Source organism: Eschrichtius robustus, chromosome 2 (assembly GCF_028021215.1).
Source record: "Eschrichtius robustus isolate mEscRob2 chromosome 2, mEscRob2.pri, whole genome shotgun sequence".
Taxonomy (NCBI): Eukaryota; Metazoa; Chordata; class Mammalia; order Artiodactyla; family Eschrichtiidae; genus Eschrichtius; species Eschrichtius robustus.
Window position 1 is genome coordinate 137,579,637 of NC_090825.1, and position 22,368 is coordinate 137,602,004.

At 36.8% G+C, this 22,368-nt stretch overlaps 1 protein-coding gene across 1 annotated transcript; it reads left to right on the forward strand.

Annotated features, from left to right (window-relative positions):
- The first annotated feature begins 1,500 nt into the window (after positions 1-1,500).
- Positions 1,501-16,039, forward strand: GABRA6 (gamma-aminobutyric acid type A receptor subunit alpha6). The gene is made up of 9 exons (XM_068534584.1): positions 1,501-1,538; positions 1,738-1,856; positions 2,444-2,511; positions 4,468-4,688; positions 4,774-4,856; positions 5,166-5,309; positions 5,721-5,873; positions 7,090-7,349; positions 15,764-16,039. The coding sequence occupies exons 1-9, from the start codon at positions 1,501-1,503 to the stop codon at positions 16,037-16,039; spliced, it is 1,362 nt and encodes a 453-aa protein (XP_068390685.1).
- Positions 16,040-22,368: the final 6,329 nt, after the last annotated feature.

Here is a 22,368-nt window from a genome sequence, read left to right on the forward strand (position 1 = left end):
AGGTGAGAACTAGGACCAGGGTGCAGGCTTCAACTCAGCACAAGTAAAACAATGTGAGAAATCAGATGCTGAATACCACTTGCCAGGAATGCTGGAGGGAATTCAGGTTTTTGATGAGGAAAAAGAAAATTCCATATAACTAAGATTCGGTAATCTTAAAAAATATATTTTGTAAGAAATCTTGCACTTGTTCTGTTTTCACTGTTGTTGTTTTGTTTTGTTTGTAGCTAGTTTCTTGATGTTTCTCAAATGACTTAGGTCTTCAGAAATAACTCTTAAGACTGCGCTGTATGGCATCAAGTTACCATCACTTTTGTAGAACCTAAAAATACAGACTGTGAACTAGGTAGACACTGGGCCAGAGGATGGTGAAGAAGACATTTGCTTCTTGCTCTTATGTCCCTGAATTAAATATATATATTCACAATACTTTATTAATTTTATTTTTTTAAAGATTACAATTTTAAGGTTTAAAGAGACTTCTTTGACTCCAACTTTCCTTTACCAGACTGGGCGGAGAATGCTATTTCTTGGGTTCAAACATTTTGCTTTTGACCTGTGGCAAGCCTAATAAAATAGTGCCAGCAACATCATCATTAACCATTATCTATGGATGCTTAATTCTTACAGCATTTCTACATGGGAACCTTAATAAGCTATTTTCAGACACTGTCTCTTATAGGCAGCATTCATGAAACTGGCCAGGTTTCTAAAGATAGTGGTAGAACTTTGTATCTAAGCTTGAGATGCCACACCTTTGACAAGAAGGATCAGCGAAGTATTCAACACTTAAAAAAACCGCTAATCCAACAGCAAGATGGTCAAGAGCTGTGGGAATGTAATTCTGGTGTCTTATAAATGCTTTTCCAAAGAAGAATGAGGTCCAATTTTTAAATAGAGAGGAAAGGGGCGTCTGATGCAATAAACCTGGTGAAATCAGAAAGAGAATCCGAGAGGATCCCAATATTGTTAGACATTTTAAGCAGTGAGAGCCATGTAGAAATCCTTCCGTGAACCATAGAAATAATAAATGCTGAGCCCATTGGAACATAATCTCAATCAGCAAGATGCCACTGCCTTCCAGATTTCCTCACAGGGCCCTGCGAAGTCCATGCCAAAACTAGCAGTGGATTTCTCCCATCTAATCTCCCCTTATGCCTTATTCGATTGTCGTCACTGCTCTCCGACCATGCACTGTCCCTTCAGACTCTCATTTCCCAACTAAGTCAGTCAGAGGAGGCTGAGTGTCCATTAGGACGTACTCTAAGACCGCAAACCACCTTGTTCCATATGAAAAGACGGAACAGAGAGTGAAGAGAGCAAGGGGAACCCTTCAAGTTTAGCTGGCAACATTCTCACCTACCGGATTACTGGCCAGACACAAACAAGAAGGGCTATGAGTGGTCCGGGAGATTGCTCTAGTTAATTGGCAACAGGGAGCTGGTTGGGAGGAGGAGAACCCAGGAGGAGGGAGAACTGGGCATTTCAGTGCACTGCAGGATGGCATCGCCTCTGCCCTGGCTCTACATTATTCTATGGTGAGTAAGACTTTTTTCTGATTTTTCCTTTTAGCTTGGAGAAAAGGGCAAGCACACACCCACTGGGTGACTTCTATACCAAATCATGGAAGCAGCCTGGGTGGTGTGGCATGTATGTGTGGTGGGGTAGACGAGGCTGGAATGAACAGCCTATTTTCTCTGAGGCCAGGAGTGAGGGTCATGAACTGTCTACTCACAGGGTAGAAAATGCCCTAGGGAAACTTGAAGATGAAGGAAACGTCTACTCCAGAAACATCAGTCGGATCCTGGACAACTTGCTTGAAGGCTATGACAATCGGCTGCGACCGGGATTTGGAGGTGAGAGGTAGCATCCTTACTAGACCAAACGTCTGTACTTTTCTTCCCCCTTAGTGCCATTCCAAGGCACAGAGGCTTCAGGATAGCAGAGTGGCAGGTTGCAGGGCCTGGGGAGGGACCATGTGTATGTTCCCATCCAGTCTGCCCCTTCCTCAATTCGCAACCTTATATGCCAGTCATTTGAACTCTCTAAGCCTCAGCTTTCTCAACTGTAGTGTAGGTGTATGAACAGTGCTTGCCTCATAGGGCGTTTGAGTGTAAAATGAGATTCGCCATATAAAACACTTTCTTTAGCATTTGTCCCATTAATGCTATCACTCAACGTTAATTATTGTAATTTTCTTTAGAATACTAACCTAGTTCTCTTCCATTCCTTAAATTTTGCAATTTTGCCAGAATAAATTCAAAATAATGCAACTGGTGTGAGTTTGTAGAGTTGAAAATCCAAAGGATTCCTGCTGCTGGAATTACTTTAGGATGGGTTGCAGATTCTGGCCATGAGAAGGGGCTTTGTGATAGAGTTGTTCAGTTCAGTCCCCTTAACATCATTGATGATAATTGCCCCCATCCCTCTGGGCTCATTTCAGGTGCTGTCACTGAAGTCAAAACAGACATTTACGTAACAAGTTTTGGGCCCGTGTCAGATGTGGAGATGGTGAGTGAGTTCTGAGTGAGGAGAGTAATTTTGCTTAGTGGGGGGAGAATGAATGATAAGGGGCATTGTTACCAAACTTGGCTCCAGATCCAAAAGCACTATGTGTGCTCCTGCTGGGAAGGAATGGCCATTAGAGCAGATTACTGGCTTAATCTCCTTCACATTTCACTAAAGGCTCTGCTTGGACACTAATCTGAGGGGCCTTTTATGATGATATCCTCTCTTCTGTCCACATATCATGCACCTATTCTTCCCTACAAAGAGAAGATTTTTCCCCATCTTTATGAAGTCCTAGTAAATTTTTGGAGGAGAAAAAAGAAAACCCAGCAAAGATGGTATGCTACATAAGTGTATATTGAGAATATCTATTAAATTTAAAACATAGCTGTTTTGGCAGTACATCTTTCTTGGTATGTGTTATTAAAACAGTAAAGGGAGTCCTTTGGAAAGACTAATGCATTCCACCTTTTATGTTTGCAAATGGACCAGTAGGTGTTCTGGGGCTGCTGTTCCAGGTACAGATGGCTATAGGATTCATAAGAGGGTATTTATAGTAAGTGGCAATGAAAACCTGAACCAGCCTTCTAGAACAAAGTATATTATGATATTCCTTCATATTTCTCAGGTAGTATTCCCCCTAAAAGTAAAATATAAATACTAAAACTGAAGAAAAATGTAACTCTTTAAAGTGGTGCATTAAATGTACTAGAGGAATGTAATTCTAGATAAACAGTTATTAGATGCTTTCATCTTCTGCTTTTTGAGTTGACAAGATAAGGAGAAAGGAAAGGAGGAGGAATAAAAAAAAGGGGGAAAGGAAGGAGTAAAAGAGAAAGAGAAAGGGGGGTCAGGAGAAGAGAAGTAAGAAAAAACAACAAGGAAGAGGGGGAGAGAGTGAGGAGTACTTTATTTAAGAGATAAATGTCTTAAGACTTGAGAGAAATTAGAGTCAGCATTCTCCAGAATTCTCAATTATTTAACTATCATATTTTTCATTTGAGTACTGACTCACCCCAAGAATAAATAACCACAACCATATTCTACAGTACCATTGAAATCTGGGGACACTTAGAATTTATTTTATGCATGTGTCTCTTTTTTAAGACACACATCTTGTATTTGTACAGGAGAGGCTTATTATAGCCTGGATCATCGTTATATGGATATACTGTGGGTCAAATTATATTTTTAAAATATAATCACCACTTGCAGTAATAGGTCTCATAAAGGAACATATACAGTAGGCAAAGCAAGTCTTGGCAATATTTTGACATAATTATAAGTTGTTATTTATCATTGACTTTTGCAAAGGCCCTTATCATAACTCTTAAGATTTTTAATGTTATTTCATAAAAGCCACAAATTAAAACTCATAATTTTGATTATGCATGCTTAAATGATGCTCTGTTTGGGTAATCATGGTAACATTTGCTTTTATGTTCTCTGAGACCAGTATAAAATAATCATGATGTGCAGACAAGAGTATGCTTATCAAGTAAAGTTTCTCTATCCTTGGAACTTTACTAAGTGGTACCATGTTGCTCGGAGATACCTTTGAAGGTGAACAAGCTGCTAAGGGAATGGTTAGACTCACTGATGGTAGGAAGGTCAGCACAAAACCTAGACTAAATCTTTTTCTATTTTTCTTCTAAATTAAGGAGGGAGAACTCAATAGGTCAATAGATGAAGAGATGGATGACTGATAGAAAAAGAGGAAGAACGTTAAGGAGGGTAAAGCTGGGAGAGAGAGGTTTGCACAATACAACACTATCTTTTATAATAATATTACAATCTTAGAGTGTGAAAAAATAATAATTCACTGAAATCATCGCTTTCCCGATAGGTTATTGTCATAAAAAGTTGCTTAAGTGTTAGGATTGGGTATGTAAGCTAGTGAATAAACTATTCTTAATAAGCCATCTGCCCAGCATGCATGAATCTCTTATTTTGTCTCAGGAGTATACAATGGACGTTTTCTTCCGCCAGACTTGGACCGATGAGAGGTTGAAGTTTGGGGGGCCAGCGGAAATTTTGAGTTTGAATAACCTGATGGTCAGTAAAATCTGGACACCTGACACTTTTTTCAGGAATGGCAAAAAATCAATTGCTCACAATATGACAACTCCTAACAAACTCTTCAGAATAATGCAGAATGGAACAATTCTATACACCATGAGGTGAGGTTTCCCCAATTCTACTTCCTCTGCCCAAATTACTTGTCCATCATACTAACTCAGAACCACTTATTTCAATGTCCCTTAGGCTTACCATCAACGCTGACTGTCCTATGAGGCTGGTTAACTTTCCTATGGATGGGCATGCTTGTCCACTCAAGTTTGGGAGTTGTAAGTTACAAAAAGCTCCTGAGAGTCAAATAATGCATTCAAAATACGTAATTATTTGGTTTTAGTCAGACACTGGAAAGCAAAAGAGAAATATTACTCTTACGTTCTCAGTATGATTCCAGGAATTAACTTACTTAATCATGTCTGTCAATCATACAGTCAGAGGTTTTGGTCACCAGGATTAAAGAAAATCATTTTAAAAATTTGTTTGTATTTCCTTTTTATAATGAACAAGATTTGCTTTGAAAGAAAAAAAAAAACACAATTAGCCAGATTTACCTCTCTGTTTAATTTGTTTAAAAAATTCAGATGCTTACCCCAAAAGTGAAATCATATATACATGGAAAAAAGGACCACTTTACTCAGTGGAAGTCCCAGAAGAATCTTCAAGCCTCCTTCAGTATGATCTGATTGGACAAACAGTATCTAGTGAGACAATTAAATCTAACACAGGTAAGCATTTGACCAATGCATGGATGTAATCCTGCATGGTGACTCCAGTGCACATTTTCAAAATATCTATTTCTTTTTCCTCTGCATTATCCATCCTCAGCTAAACTTGTTGTTTTAAAGTGATGAGTAGCTTTCTTTAAAATTGATTTTGCAACCATGTGCATATAAAGATTTGTGTAGCCTTGGAGTGAGAAGTTTTGTATGTATATGACACCAAGAACCCCACAGAAAACAATGAGCTGATGTATCTATCATCTGCTGATTGAGCAGCTTTGTCATACATTGAAAAAATGCCTTCGCTTGTTTTCTTCCCACCCATATTAATTTAAAGATCTGCAAGATTTATTTCCAGCTGCATTCTTTCTGCACACTGTCAACAGCAATAATCCTGATATACCTGTCTTCCAACAGGTGAATACGTAATAATGACAGTTTATTTCCACTTGCAAAGGAAGATGGGCTATTTTATGATACAGATCTATACTCCTTGCATTATGACGGTCATTCTTTCCCAGGTGTCTTTCTGGATTAACAAGGAGTCTGTTCCGGCCAGAACTGTCTTTGGTATGCTTCCCTCTTTGTGCTCTACTTTCTGTCATACTCCAGCTCACATTGCTTGTGTATTTTAGGGGAATACTCACACCAGTGCACTTTTTCAACCCACAAAGGAAATAAACTCCTATCTCATTCAGACACATGTATCATACAAAATGACCCTCATCTTATCTCACGTTGTGTGATGAATCAACAAAAGATTAGTCTCAGCAAGAATTCTGGCTGGTTTCCTGTGACTTTGACGTGCCCTATTTAGGAAAGTTGTTTTTTTGTTGGTTTGCTTTGTTTTTTAAACTCAATTTGCTTTTTCATAACTAAAAAAAGAAAGCAGAAAATTAAAAACTGACATGTAAAGCAATGACAACAAAGGCTAAGATATTGAACCCACAAATACATGAATTATATCTCACTTTTATTAGGTTGGATCTTTAAAAAATTTGCCATTTTTTAGGTCTAAAAATAGTTAAATATCACCAGTTTCCCCATTGTTCAACCTAAATATTTAGTTACATTTATGATGTATAGAATCACTACTAGTGTGATGGAACAAAATGAAAAAAGAAAAAGAGCTATAACAGAAAAATATCATCTGTAACAAAATCCAATATTTTTCTCAGTTTTTGTGATTATAAATTTAGTAGTTCATAGGGAAGACCTGAGTTTAATTGAAATCTCAGATGAATTTTGACTTTTTAATTTACCATACTAAAATAGATCTCTTTTTGCAAGTTATAAAAGAATATTTATATAATGATGTTTACCATCTTTGAATTATATAAATCCTCCAAGACAGAAAACTGCTGGCAGATGAGTAATGAAATTATTTTCTCATGATTAAATATTTTATCTTAAAACCAAGCTAGAAATAAAAAAATTTGAGAAATCTAATTTATATTTATTATTCACACCAAATAGACTTATTAAATATGATGAAAGATTATATCAGCATTAAATTTGATCAGAAGTTCAAAGTTGTATTAGTTATGTAATAATTTGCTATTATATTATAATATATTATTATTAATAATACACATCACCACATTAGGTTTTGAAGGAAACCAAAATGTGAATGCCTATGATAACTGTGAACAATTAAAAATAATAAAATAATAACAAAAAATACATTTGTAACAAAAATCCTCTCCACCAGCATGTTCCCATTTGATCTTGTTATTGGATTGCAAATGCTAATAGTGCATTTCTCATTCTGTTTCATTCATTCTAGGGATCACCACTGTCTTAACCATGACCACTCTAAGCATCAGTGCCAGGCACTCCTTGCCAAAAGTGTCCTATGCGACCGCCATGGATTGGTTTATAGCTGTTTGCTTTGCTTTCGTCTTCTCTGCTCTTATTGAGTTCGCAGCTGTCAACTACTTTACCAATCTTCAGACACAGAAGGCCAAAAGGAAGGCACAGATTGCAGCCTCACCCCCAGTGACAATAGCAAAAGCGACTGAATCCTTGGAAGCTGAGATTGTTTTGGTAATTGTTTACTTTTCTAATGTTACCTACCATATAGGAAAAGGCAGCCAGAATAGTTACCACAAACAGTTAGATAGTCCAAAAGTAATATTAGTGGGGCATGAGTTACATAACTTTGGTTCCAAGGCCAACTTCTTCTCCAGCTTCACAGAAAAAAAGCCAAGCAACAATCCTTCATTTATCTTTGCTCTAAACTTTTGGTATTCCTCTTTCATCATCTTCACTAATACTGGCAGATTGCAAGCTCTCAGAGGAGACAGAAAATTCTTAGCCCTTAGACGTCTCCTTTGAACAGGTTCCATTATACTGACTAGGGAGAATAAAGTTAAAAAAAAAAAAAAGTTCCTAATGAGGTTTCAGAGTCTGAAGGAAACAAACAGGGACTCCTATGGACAATTTCTGTTAGAAATCCACTTGCTGCTTTATTTCAGGAGGGCAAGATGTGTATATTAGGTTCTATGAATGCTGAGTCATAAGTCAAGTTTTTGACTCATGTGAAAACATTCTCATGTTCACATTCATGTTATATGTATATAATATACATATTATTACGTATATTAATGTGGTTTTTTTTGAGATACAGTCAGTGAGAAATCCCTATAATATTAAGTTTAGATTTGCTGTGGCTAAGCTCTGGTCCCCAAAGTTTTTTTGAATAAAAAATAAATGATAGCATTAATAATTCAAGGGTCATAAATGTGCCCCCAAATTTCGATTTCACATATGAATAAATTCTCACAACAATTAAGTTGCACTTACTTTTTAAAAAATGGATTATAGAACTGATAAGTATACATTTTTATTTCAAAACAAACTCTAAACAGTAGCTCTTGAAAACAGAAAAATTTTGCTCTGCAAAATCAAGTAATGCAGACACTTTGAACTGAAAATTTCTTTATAACTCATCAATTCTCATGACTATTTCCAAATCGCAAAACCACATACAGCCCAGTTAATTCTTGGTTAAATTTTATGATAAAAATTATAAAGCTATGTGTGTTTTACTTCCCAAAGACTCAAATGTTTATTGGCTTTAAAAGATAATTTTGTATTGAAACTTTTCTCTTTGATAAACTTAGAAACTTGTTTGAGAATTTACATTTCCTCTAAAGGATAAGACCAGTCCCATGAAAAGTGGCAATACATAATTTAAAGATTTTTTTTTTCTTGAATTAGACCTTGTTTTAAAAAAAAAAAAAGTTTGCCATCCAGTAATCTGGTCCAATTACACTTACAAATAAAAAACAGAGCCTGAGAAGGAAAACATTAGGCACTAGTTGGTAGAAAAACTAGGAATTGATTCCAGAACTCCTAATATCCACAGATTTACAGAGGCTGAGGCCCTAAGCTCCCCAACACTTTTTCAAAGACTGAAATATAATAGAGTGCATACCACTGGGTAAAACATTTTCTGTATGTAGGTTAGGTTATTCCCAAAATTCTTCCCTTAATTTAATGATGTTTTCTTTATATATGTGTGTGTGCTTTGAAAGTTCACAAAAATATAAATTTTGTAACAAAAATATGTTAAAGACCCAGTTCAAAAGACTTGAAAACTATATTTTTCAGAAAAGATAAATTCAAAATATTTTTGAGAATTATTTTGTTTGTAAAAATAAGTGATTATGTTACAACCTATCTGTACTTACATAGGTATATAATTGACATATTGTCTAAAGGTCATATATTATCTTAACATATAGCTGGAAAGGAAGAAGAATTAATATTTATCATAATTCCATTTAACAGTTTCTTACTTGAGAAGCACAGTAAAAATAAAAAGAGAAATTCATGACAAAGAGGGTAAGAAAAGTGATTTTGAATATAGTCATTGATCTGATATTGAGACAAAAAGAAAGACCAACTTCCTTACTTCAACTCTTTTAAAATATATATTACTAAGAAGAATATGATTTCAAATTCTTAGAGAAAGCATAGAGGTATCGTTCCCTAAGTCTATTATTTTAAAGGTATAATTTATTAATAAGATGGAATTTAAGATCTCAGGTCTTCATATAAACTATCTTCTAATAGTTCTAAAATAGTAACATATAATGAGCAGGTCCTTTGGGAAGCTGGATAAAAAATTGCATTTAAATCATCTCAAAGTATTTTTTTCCTTGCAAGTTGACTTTTTTCCCTACAAAAAATTACATTTCTAAACCTGGCTCCACTTAAAATATTCCAAGGCAATGAAAAGGAGAATTTTGTTTCTGAAAGGCTAAGTCAAAATGTAAAAATAAAAACAAAAGTAACCAAACCTAACAATATTAACCTTGTAGGCATCAAAAAATATAGATGATTACATAGAACATGTACAGTTTTATTTATTTATGTCAAAACTTGGCTATTGTCTTATATAATATAGAGGAACAAACATAAATTACACATTTCGAATTTATACAGCACAATGGTATATTATGATTGCAAGGTCATTTTTTCTTTCAAATACCATGACATTTTAAAATGCCTGTTCAGTTGTAATCAAAATAACATTATTTGAGTAAGTTGGACATTGAAATAGCAAACCAATGTGGTAAAGTTGAAATGAGATTAAGTGCTTGGATATTTCATGTGATTCTAAGTTGTATGTTTTAATGTGCACATTGCTTTTCACAGGAAACTGCTTAGAATGAATGTGAAAACTTTATCACTTTGAATTTGACCTTGAAATTTATTATAATAATAACAAAGAAATTCAGGCATTTAAAGCCTAGTACTAACACCTGAAGAGATATCTAAAACTAAATCTTCAAAAGTGCTCTATAGACTAATAATCTTTCTTATTTTAAGGCATTTGGAAGTGGAGACTTTATATTTTTGGATTTTGAGAAGAAATTGTCCACAGTTTCTTTCCTGCTTATATGGTATCTTTCCATATTGTTTTTATTTGGTATGCTGTTTTGGCTTTAGAGAGTTATTCCTGTATTTCTGTTTCAGAGCTTATTATGTGTCTGGGGTAGACTTATTTTATATATAAGACCTAGTTTAGACTTTGATCTCTTTCTGGATGTTTTGCTAGTTTTCTTGTTATTTTAAAAATCTAAGCCCTCACCACTATGTTCCTAAGAATGAATCCCCTGGCCCCCTACCCATCAATACATCCAATGTGGCTTCTCTTTTTCACAGAAAGTGTGATGTTCTTGGTAAATTATCTACAAACTAAGTTGACCAAAATTTAATTGGTCAAGATAATAACTATATTTATACTGATTACGTTATTTTTTCTTTTCAGCTGACACCAATTTACTGAGTACCTCTGTGTTCATCAAATTGTTCATACCATAAGCCTTTATTTGTTAAGTGCTTTTTTGCCAGACCCTTTGTAGAATGCTGACGCTACCTTAGTAAGTGACATCAATAGGGCCTCTTCCATCATGGAGCTGCCTGTTGAGCAGGAAGAGAGGAAACTACTCAAGGAGCCATGACAATATACTGTGATAAAGGCTGTGGTTAGAGATGTATAGAAGGTTGAAAAAAAGCCACGAGCGAGCCATGAGACCTAACTCAGTCTGGAGGGGTGATTGTGGAGGACGTGATACCTAGGCAGAGAAAAGAAAGACGAGCCTGGCCCTGCTCTAGAAACTCTAAGTCAGTTGTTAGAAACTTGGGCACAGAGAGGGAAATAAGACATATTGTCCCTTCTGTACTCTTTTCAAGGTTGGAACGTCTGCTGGGCCATTACTATGTTGCCCTTCACCTGTGTAGAAAAATATGAATCATAGCATACTGAAAGATTTACCTCCCCTGTTCCAAATCATGCTAAGATTTCTTTCAGTACTACCATTACTCCAAAGAATTAACAGTTGAATCAAGACCATCAGAGACTCTGAACACCAGAAAGATCATGATGTCCCTTCCCCATGGTAGCGCCGTCATATGACTTATAGAGAGGGTGGGGTGGATTAGATGAGGGGTGTAGGCGGTTGGCTCTTTCCCTATACCTTCCATCAAATCGCCATCCAATATTCCTTTTTGCACCCTCCAAACATTCCAGTATGGTTTTCAGACATGCCACTAGCACCACTGACCCACCAGATTGCTACCAATAAGCTGCTTCTCTGCAGGCATTCTGGAATTGTCTCTGCTCCTCAATTCTACCAGCTGTAAAATAAATGTGAGGACATTTGACAGAGTTGATTTTCTCCATAATGATTAATATGTAGCTTAAAAAATGTCAAATAATAAATGTTTTCAAAAATATTTCCTCTTGTTTTTGGTGCCCCTGTTCGCTGGTTCTAAAAGCAGATACTTTGTTTGTCCCTTGAGTAATGCAGCCCTGGTTAGAATATTTCTCCTAAGAGGTAACCCGTTGCCCCCTCTTCTTTAATATATTAGACTCACTAAATGCTGTATCAGAATTGCTCTAAGTACTTCCCAAATGCCTCATCCCTATACCAAATAACTGATTGTCACAAAGTCCAGTTTGACTCCAAGTACCTTTGCAATATGGCGTTACTTAAAACAAAACAGTGCTCTAAAAATACCCAAAGCAGGATGGCACTGAGCAGCAGGGGAGCCCTGGAAAAATTCAAAACCACAGGTGTTCCACTCAAAACAGTGACAGCCCCAAGCTGAGCCCTCATCTGGACTCTGACAAAAGCCTATTTTACCATCAACTGAAGCTGCTGAGCTTACAATGGAGCAGGCGGGATCTGACACAAACCTGTAGCTTGAATGGTTTGCAATACTGGCTTTCTTTTCGTTTCAGAAATTCAGTGCGATTCTTCTAAATTTTAGGTGTCCAGTCTCCTACACCGCCGATTCCCAATTATCCAGGAGCTGATTATCCAGCGTGTGGGTTAGCCAGCCCTCTGGCATTTCCTTGAGCACCTTGTATTTGCTGCCTGCTAGAAATCCCCCAGCCATCGCTGGGCAATGAGACAGTGTAATTCTAAACCAGTGAAGCTCAGTGGTGGGTGAATTTTCCCCCAGAGGACATTTGTCAAGGAACAAGGATATTTTTGGTTGTCAAAACTCCGAGGAGGTGGGTGCTACAGGCGTCTTGTGGGTAGACGACAGGGATGTTGTTCAACACCCCACGATGCACAGGACAGTCCCCACAACTAAGAAGCATCAGTGTATCAGTACCTCTGTGGTTGAGAAGCCATGCCCTAAACCCTAAAGCTGATGGAAAGAAAAAATAATAGTTATGAAGAGTATGATCTTAGGCATCTGAGAGGGACTGAGTGAGGTACTGCCGCTTATTACTTGTGTGAGCTTTCTGCTTACACCTTCATTTGCTCATCTCTGAAATGAAAGTAATATTTTTACATTATAGATTCTTCCTAGGAATAAGCAAAATAATGCATGCAAAGTGCCATGTAGTGCTTGTTAATGGTAAGCATTTAGATATGGTAACTATAATATAATGTAATATCAACAATATGCTAAAACATAGTGTAAAATAATCATAAAACGTTTTGTTCCCTTCTCTTTGCCTGACTACTCTAAAAAGTCTTGGGAAATGTTTAGATTTTCATTCATTTGTTGATGCGGCATATGTTTATTAAGCATTCACTGTGTTCTATGCGCTGGCTAGGCACTGTGGAGCACTTACACATGAGAATAATATGCCCTCTACCACTAAGGCGATTTCATGTCAGGAAAGGGGATAAAGCACAACAAAAATAATATTTACAGGGAAGAGGTGATGACAGCAGAGAGTTGTAACAGTTAGGTAGGTAGAAATCTGTACAGAGAAAAGACACATTTCCTTTCTCAAGTTCTTAAAGACAAGAAGAAAACTTTAGAGCTGAAACAGAAATTGTCCCTAACTTTATTTCTTTCTTTTTTTTTAATTTTCTTTTTTTTTTTTTTATTGAAGTATAGTTGATTTCAATGTAAGCTTAGGGAGAGTCAGTGACTCCTAAGGCATGTCTAAGTCATACAGCAGCTAAGTAGTATCTATGGAATTGCAGTCTAGGGCTTTCTGACTCTGCTGCCCTCTTAACTCCTAAGCAACCCTCCATAGAGATTGTCTGGGAAAGTAGATGAGGAAAAGAGGAATCCTACTGCAGGAGACCTTTAATTCCAGGCTAATGCCATTGTGCATAAATTTCTCATGCTGTTAGGTGGTGAATGATGTTGCTTAACTCTGGACAAGGGTTATTCAGCAATCTTCATTAAGTCATTTGTGACACTGTGACAATGCCAAGAGATTGACAAATAAATTTTCCCAACATCTCCAAAAGAGAGAGAGAGATAAAACAATGCCTTACATTTTTATGCTAGATTATGGTTTACAATCACTTTTTCATCTCAGTGAACTTATTCATGTCTGCCCTCTTTCTCCCTAAAAAAGGAAGAAACAGACAATGCATGCTATTAAAAATCAAGACGTGTTTAGAAAGAAAATCTGCTCTAAAGCCTTGCCCTCTTTTTTTTCCATTATGATCCTTAGAAAATTTACTAGAGTAAAATATTTTAATGTTCCTTATATCTGGGAGGAGGAGAACTCTTTCTGAAGAATTAAACAGTGACAAATTTTGCTCTTTCAGGTGGAGAATATTTTAATAACATATATAATAGATGAAAATGCAAATCAGAGTTTGAGAAACATGATAGAAAGCTCTTGGCAGACAATGCTATGTTTATTCTCTAATACAGGTAGCATGCATTGAGACCAAAATACCACTACTCTGATCCTATCCACACACTATCTAGTGACCCTGGGCACAGTAGTCCTGGGTTGTCACATATTTTTAATAGAAAATGTCACTTATTTCCTATCCAAGATCAGTAGACTTGGCACTCTTCTATTTTAAATTCTCTTCTACTTCCAATACCTATGATTTATTTAATTCTGTCCAGAGTGCCTAGCCTAATACTGGGTCAACAGATAACAAATAAAGATATTCTTTGCTTGAAATTCACCATGGTCATGTCAAATCAGACTTCATACTGATTTATTTTTGCTTTTGGTAAAGAAACAGATTTTCCCACGGCCCCTAAAAGCACAGTGGACTTGAACTCTCTATGATGACTATTATAGATACTCGGCAAACCTCCATGACAAATCAAAAGCAAAATTCAGGATGGGAGTATAGAGAGGAGAGGTTCTCAGGGTTGTTGTTTCCCGCAGTCCAAATATCACCACGTCAGTGGGTAATTCTGGTCCTGTGGCTCAACCAGCACAGGGGAGGTGGCGGCCTCATCCTGTTGCTGGGAGCTGCTGTCTAAAGCTCCAGGAGTCTGTGTCCACCTGAGTAACACACCCTGCCAGGCAGCAAAGTGGTGATTCTGCTGCCAGGGAGAAAACGAGGCAGTTTTACAAGAGCAGGGTTAATGTACAGCCAGGGTGTGAAGGCAGGGACCCAGCAAGGACAACCTGGCCACAAGGAGAGTGATTATTATAGGCCGTGGACAAGAAAAGGTAAGAATCAGAGGAAGCCCCCTAGTCTCCACCATTATGAAAGGAGTCTAAAGCAAACAGAATTAGAGTCTCTGAACCAGGCTCAATACTTTAAAGATGAGAAAATGCTGGGATGAAACAAGCAGTGAGATTGACCAAGGTGGTTTATGATGGGCTGTGAAACTATGGGCGAAGCAGTTCCCACATCTGGACCTCAGCCTTCTCATGTTACTTAATGCACTGAATATCCCTTTCAAGACTAGGATTGGTTGTCTTATGATTTCAGTGGAACAGAAAAATCTCATGATAGAAAAGAACATATGACAACTCTGAGGTTAGTAAATGTATCACTTTGGTAACTTAAGATGGAGGGAGACCAGTAGAGAAGCTCTGAATGGAAAACAGAAAGCTCTCAATATAGAACTCTGGACCAAGAGGCAGTCGTATTTCAAGGGAAGAACAGTCATCCCACTCAATATAAGGGTATTTCTATTTTGTCACTGGCTTTTGATGTACATGAGCACCTTTATATTTTTTTGCTGTTCTTGATACCTCAGTTGGTTCAAATTTATGAGTGGTAAAGATCAGGCTGTAGGCTGGGAATGTGTCTAGAAGAATGATACCATTTAGCCGAGCTGTTATTTTCTTGTATTGAGTAATTGCCCACACATTCCAAAATGAAATTCCCTCTCATTGCCCATACCCACTGCCCTATAGGTTTATGCATAACTGGGGTGGTGGGTGGGTAAGCCCTTATAACCTGGCTTATCTCCTAATGGTACAACACTCAACACAGTTTCTGGGGCATGGAACACGCTTAGCATCAATTGCTGATGTATTAAATTATAGGATGTTGGATGTTAGCAAGTCGATATTTTTAAAATTCGTTTTACCACTTTCTTGGAAAAGTAGCACCATCAATTACTATCAAGAATTTGCTGATATTTTAACTTATATAGTAAGTAGTCAATAACTATCTGTCGATGATGAAAAAATGAATGATTAAGTGATGTCTATTCTTTTACCCAGGCTGAATATATATGTATCTTTTCCTCTACAGCATCCTGATTCCAAGTACCATCTGAAGAAAAGAATCACCTCTCTGACATTGCCAATAGTTCCATCCCCCAAGGCCAGCACAGTCCTCACAAGAGCTCCCATCTTACAGTCAACACCTGTCACACCCCCACCTCTCTCTCCTACCTTTGGGGGTACCAGTAAAATAGACCAGTATTCTCGGATTCTTTTCCCAGTTGCATTTGCAGGATTCAACCTTGTATACTGGATAGTTTATCTTTCCAAAGACACGATGGAAGTGAGCAGCAGTGTTGAATAGCTTGCAGCCATAATAACCTGTATTCTGTAAGTTCTCATTTTCTGAATGTTTAAAAATAGCAATGAGACTTGTATAGATGCTTTTCTGAACATGAAATCAAAATTGAAAATCTCTAACACATAGCTTTGAGTAAGCACGTATGGGCAAAAAAAGCAATAATGTTACTCCTCAAAATTGGAAGGTGAAGGTTGCTGAAAAATATGACTTTTCTGCACATTAGAGGAAATTTTATAAAAGGATAAAATGGATTCAAGATGAATTTGCCAATCTTTGTCCTTCACTGTTCAATATTTTAATTGTCACTGTGAATATCATTTACCACAAAGCAAATAAAAATAAGAAATGCTGACACTTCCAAAGGCTGCCTTAAAATGTTTATTTTGGCTTAGTTCTCAAGAGAACAAAATATAAATAGTCTAAATATTTATCAGTAGGTTAATAACAGCATGTTGGAGGCCTTTATGCTAGTAAAATGGCTTTCAGTGACATTGTAAAGCCTGTATTGAGCTTAGCCATTTGTTTTTAACCTTGCTGTGCTATTTTATCTCAATAAAATATGGTGTTTGTATACATATGAATTATACATAGATCATAAATTATATATGCATTTATACATAGCTTTAGTTGGACTGCAGTACAGTGTTGTTTTATCTCATTAAGCTCTCCTTTTAAAATAATATGCTCATTCATAATTCCATGAAGTGGTAGAAGGCTTGTATATAATGACTGTTCTTATATCTCATATTCTTTACCTTTCTAAGTGTATCACTAAACAAAACAACAATAAACATGCTTCTCTGGGTCTGTTTAATAAAGCTCAGAAGTTTCCTTAAGTATGGGGAAATGAAGTGGTTACCTCCCCAGTGTTAGTGTCCCTGGGGATTCTGAGAGATAGAAAGTATGGGACAGCCAGGCTTGGTCACCCAGCTCTAAAAAAAAGACGTGAATTTGTATTCAAATCGTCAGTCCTGCTAGAAAACAATGGAACAACATCTTCAAAATGCTGAGGGAAAATGATTTTCAACCCAGAATTCTGTAACCAGCAAAATAAAGATACAGGATATATTTAAAAAGTCAGTCCTTCATCTCTTTTCTGCTCACTCAACACACTTTCTGTTTTAAGATGAATGGGGTCTGAGGATCTAATGTATAACTTGGTGACTATAGTTGATGACACTGTATTGTGTAATTGAAATTTGCTAAGAGAGCAGAAATTAAATGTTCTCACCAAAAAGAAAAAAAAAAAAAAAGTAAATACGTGAAATGATGGATATGTTAATTAACTCGATGGAGGGAATCATTCCACAATGTATACATTTATTTAAATCCTCACATTGTACACTTGAAATATCTTGCAATTTTATTTATCAGCTGTACTTCAATCAAGCTGAAAAAATGAATGAAACTATTTTTCTCCCTTTCTACTATTCCAGCTCTTTCTGATGCTAATTCTACCCACGTTTCTCCCACACAGAATGGTATCAGGGAAACAGGAACCAGGAGTAGGAGAAAGCATGTGGTATGGTTTGTGCAAATCAATAAACCCCTCATTAGTTGTAGCTGGGTCTTAAACGTCATTGAGATCAGCCAGAGCTCTGAACCCAGAAAGAGATATTCTGGAATTACTACCTCTTGCCTTTATCCAGGAAAATACAAAAAAATTCTACGGCCAAACAAATCAGAGTTTAATTGAAATAGCTCTCTACTAAGGGTGAGGAAGTTGAGATAGCCATCTAACTTCCCTATTAATTAGCTCATAACAAAATCACTTAGCCTCTGGAAGACATAGTTCTAGTCTCACCTATAGGACGAGGGGGATGGAATGGACACCCTCTGAAGGTCCTTCCATTTTGAACAGCTTATGTTTGTTTCATTACTATTCTTTTCTATCTAGCTTAAGTCATTATACAAGGCCTGCTCCTGTTTTTGAGAGTACATTAAATAATTAAATGCTACGTAGGTGTTAATGACATTATATCCTATATTACATTTAATCTTCTTCACAAACCTGTAAAGTATATACTGCTGTTATCTCCATTTAAAGATAAGAAACCAAGGCACAGTGAAGGTGAGTAATTTTGTTCAAAATCAAGTGGCACTCAAGTGTTATAGCTGAGAGCCATACCTAGGCAGTGTGAATATATAGCTTGTTCACTTAACCATAACCATACAATGCAAGTCTATTCTGTAATCCCCTCCAGAGTTCTCTCGCCTTGTCTTTCATTTCCTGTAATAACTTTCCTTGTATCCTGACCTGCTTCAGCATTTATTCTACATTTCACTGCAAAGCACATTACTGTCAGTCAACATCTATATTTGGAGCTGAAACAGATAAGTAAAACCCACTAAAATCATTACATATTATAGGCATTAGATTTCTCCTCAATTTTTTCAAGGGATCTTGAAAAAATTTGCAAAACTTTTGAACTGCTAAGGATTCTAGAGAATACTATTTCTCAGTGTATATCATGGAGTGGTAACAGAGGTTAACTGAAAATAGAACAGTTTCCAGAGTTAAAAAATTTGAGGGGAGATGCTGAGTCAAAGGAAAATACGTTTCTTTTCTGCTGGAGTTCTCAGAGCCTTTATTATGCTTATGTGCATTGTGATTCTCTCATAGTTTGCTATAGTATTTAACATTTCCCAAATCCACATGGCCATAAATATTATTTTGCAAGGAGGAAATGCTGGAACTAGCATTCCCCAGAAAACAATTTGGGAAAGACCACCTTGGTATTATTTATACTATCCCTTCTGTCCCCTCACCAACTAAACAGATAAGGGATTGAGTCTCTGAATGGGCAGATGACTTATCCTAGTTCATACAGCTATTAGAGACCAAATTAGGACTGCATAAAATAAAAACCAGACAAGGTATTTCAATAGAGAGAATTTAATGCAGAATGAACTGTCAAATGAGTAACACAGAGATAGTAACTGCAGGAGTCAGACACCAAAAGGAAGATGACAGGGTTAACAGAACCTAAAAACTTGTGCAAGTGGCCTTTTAGAGCTGGATTTAATCATCTGTAGAGAGGGCATCACCTGGATGGGGATAGTATTAGCTCAGCAGCTCAGAGAAGAGAACCCCAGAGCTGGGAATTAGACCTCCAAGGACAGGGTACCACCCGGCTGATATGAGTATCACAGGTAATCAGAGCAGGGGCTCCTCAGACCTGGGTCTCAGACCTCTGAGGTCTGCCCACATGCTGCTAGCATCTCAGGAGCTTGAGGGAGGACACTTATACATTTGAGATCAGACTTGCAGGGAGGAAGGGCTGCTTGGCTGAAACTGCTATCTTTGGGAGAGCAAAATGAAGCTGGTTCTAGGAGAACCAAAAACCGGAGACTGGAAACAACTATCATTTCAAGGTGAAGGGTGACATTAAAGGCAAAGCAAGACTATAACAGGGAGAATATTCCTTTCCCTTTTCACCTGATTTCTAGCCTCTCTTGAGTCCCTCCTACTGGAAGAACCTGACAGAAATCCTAGTGGCAGAGAAGAAATGAAAATTAAGGAGTTCAGCCAGAGCATCACAAAATAGAGTATAGAAGCTTGGATTTGGAGCCGACAGAAAAGTGCTTAATAAATGAAATAATTCACTCCTCTGGTTGTCTGGTACCATATACACACCTCTGTACATACTTATACTGTTTCATAATCATAAGATGCAATTACTCTTCATACAAACAAAAATACTGTCTTCATTAGTCCAAAAAGGAGATACACAAAATCCAAACAGCCATTGTGTTCATTTCTAGGTAACAATCACAGCATCCATTTCTGAAGATATTTAATCTTCTATTACAATCAGAGTCCCACCTGAAGATTCTGTTTCCTAAAGACTCAATTGTAAACCTATCTATGAGAAACTACCTTTATATAAAACAGTAAGGGGATAGGAGAAAGGAGGTCAAAAGAAAGCATATAATATATACAAATATTAATATATCTAAATATCTATGTGGTCTTTATGGGTAGGAAGAGCTATATCTATCTCTGTGAAAATTATAGCAAGCAAGGAATAAACTATGGGTAGCTCCTGTAGTCCCCACTTCTGTAATTAGTCACATGACTGTAGTAGATATAAATAACTTCCTTTTCTACTATCCTTTTCTCTCAGTCAGCATCCCAGCTGGTTGATTTGGAGTTCTTTACCGCACAGAATTACTGAAGGGTCTTAATCCAAGAGCAGGATAGTTTTCTCACATCCAGGAAGGTAGATTTCTTCCACTACTAAGAAATCTTAGCCTTGGAGTTCTAAGATTCTCAGCATTGTCCAAGTCCCCTCAGATGTCACCATACAAGTTTCAGTCTCACTTTCCCAATTAATATCCTCGCTTTTTCATGAGAGACATGGCAAGTGTAAGATTTTGATTTATATTGTAATTCTGCAGTCAGCACAATTAAAATATGCATCTACTTTTTTAAAAGAAGCCAGCCCTGCACTATAAGAAAAAGAGATTCTTTCGAGTGCTATAGAAGCTCTTCTGTTCTCTATTGCTTGAACTGAGGATGAAAAGCCCCGAGTTTATACATTTCTATCTGTAGATTCTCCAGTGCAGTCAGAAGAGGCATCTCACCCACAGTTCTTGTAGTCATCATAATTACTATAAGAATTAAGGATTGAAGACACTGGGTTCTCAGGATATTTCATTATAATCAATAAGAAGTGATCATTTAAATTAATTGTAATATAACTTTATATTATGAATTACTAGTATCTCATTTCCCACTGGAAAGGAGATCAGTACTTCATCAGAGGACACGGACATGACCAAATAATTCTCAGAATCTTCTGGTATCAAGTAAAGTTCAGATAGAGAAACAGCTACCATCCTTAGGGCTGGGGTAAAATGAAAAAGGGCTAGAGTTATCATCTTAGGGGAAGATTCCCAAGGAGCTGGGGCTCAGACCTTTAAGAAGGGGTCAGTGCCAGGGGAGTGATGAGGCTATTCCTGGCAATGCAGTAAGAACCACGTAGAGATCTGCCAAAGTAGAGGGCCAGTATGAGGACGCTCCTTATGCAAGAAGAGGCTTAAGAAGGAATGAAGAAGTCCCTTCTTACTTTTTCCTTCTGCCTTCTCATCTCCCTATACTGCCTCCTGTTCTCAGAACTCAGTAGGAAGCATTTTAAAAGGAGAAATGAAAACTGTGCAGTTTAGTGCCACTGTTCTCAAGTATAGAAGGGTGGATTTGCATCTAAGAGACAGTAGCTTAAGCACAAACACAGACTGAGACATAAACTATTCTGGTGTCCAGTGTAAGCTCTTGAAAATTCTTCCTTAATGGTTGAATTCCAAAAGCCATAATGAGCTGGTGGGGGAACCATACAGGAGCAGGGAGATTTGTTATTAGAAACCACTTACTAGTAAAAGCCCATTTCCATGTGTTATAATCAAATGATATATGTTATACATGTAAATTGCCCAGAACAGTGACCGGCATATACAAAGCACCATAATAAGTGATCACTTAGAGTAGTAAATAGTATCATCATCATCATAGCATCTTACTATATGTTAGCATTAAGCATTGATATGCAATTGATAAAATTAAGGTTAAAAACATTTTATGTCAGGTTATGAAATGTATAATCATGAACTTCCTGATAACAGATACTAGCTGGTACAAAAATAAAATGTATGCTATCACACCAAAAACAAAACAAAACAAAGCCACAAACTGCTGTTGAAAAGTTTGAGTGATGCCCCAAAGGGTACATTTTCAAAGAGCTTCCTACAAAGTTTGGCTATTTGATCATCTGTTATGGTTTAATAATGTTCTTAACCCATGATTTTGGCAGTCTAATGCTTTCTGTCCCAGAAAAATCGATGACAATTATTGTCTTAAATCCTCCAGAACCTGAGCTACATTCATCTTTCTGACGGCATGTGTTCGTGAGCATGTGGGTAAATATTGGGGGGAAACTAGAGATTAGCATTATGATAACATAATGTCCCTTGGAACGGCAATTCTTGCAGACTAGATGACTTATGTAGAATAAGAAAGACAATATATAAATAGACTTTTCTTACATTTCTTAAATTAATTTGCTTGTTTCTCAATTAATACAAAATGGACAGACTATCTTCTTTAACTTTTACATTTTAGTTCTAATTCAACACATTAACATCTCCTAATTTAGTTACCATTCTTGGATTATTATTTTTTTTGGTGGTGATGGTTGACGGTCATTAATTCATTCTCAATGTCTAATTTTCACATTTATCCAAATGCTAATGCAACAATGTCTCACATTTATTGGGATTTCAATTTTTCAGAAAACCAGTAACCTGATGCTCAGCCTAAAATTGCTCTCAACTCC

What these genes read in the sequence shown, in the direction of transcription:
- GABRA6 (XM_068534584.1), top strand. Translation starts at nt 1,501, where the DNA reads ATGGCATCGCCTCTGCCCTGGCTCTACATTATTCTATG. An exon ending in GCTGCGACCGGGATTTGGAG is followed by an intron (nt 1,857 to 2,443) that starts GTGAGAGGTAGC and finishes GGCTCATTTCAG; the next exon opens with GTGCTGTCACTGAAGTCAAA. An exon ending in TCCGGCCAGAACTGTCTTTG is followed by an intron (nt 5,874 to 7,089) that starts GTATGCTTCCCT and finishes CATTCATTCTAG; the next exon opens with GGATCACCACTGTCTTAACC.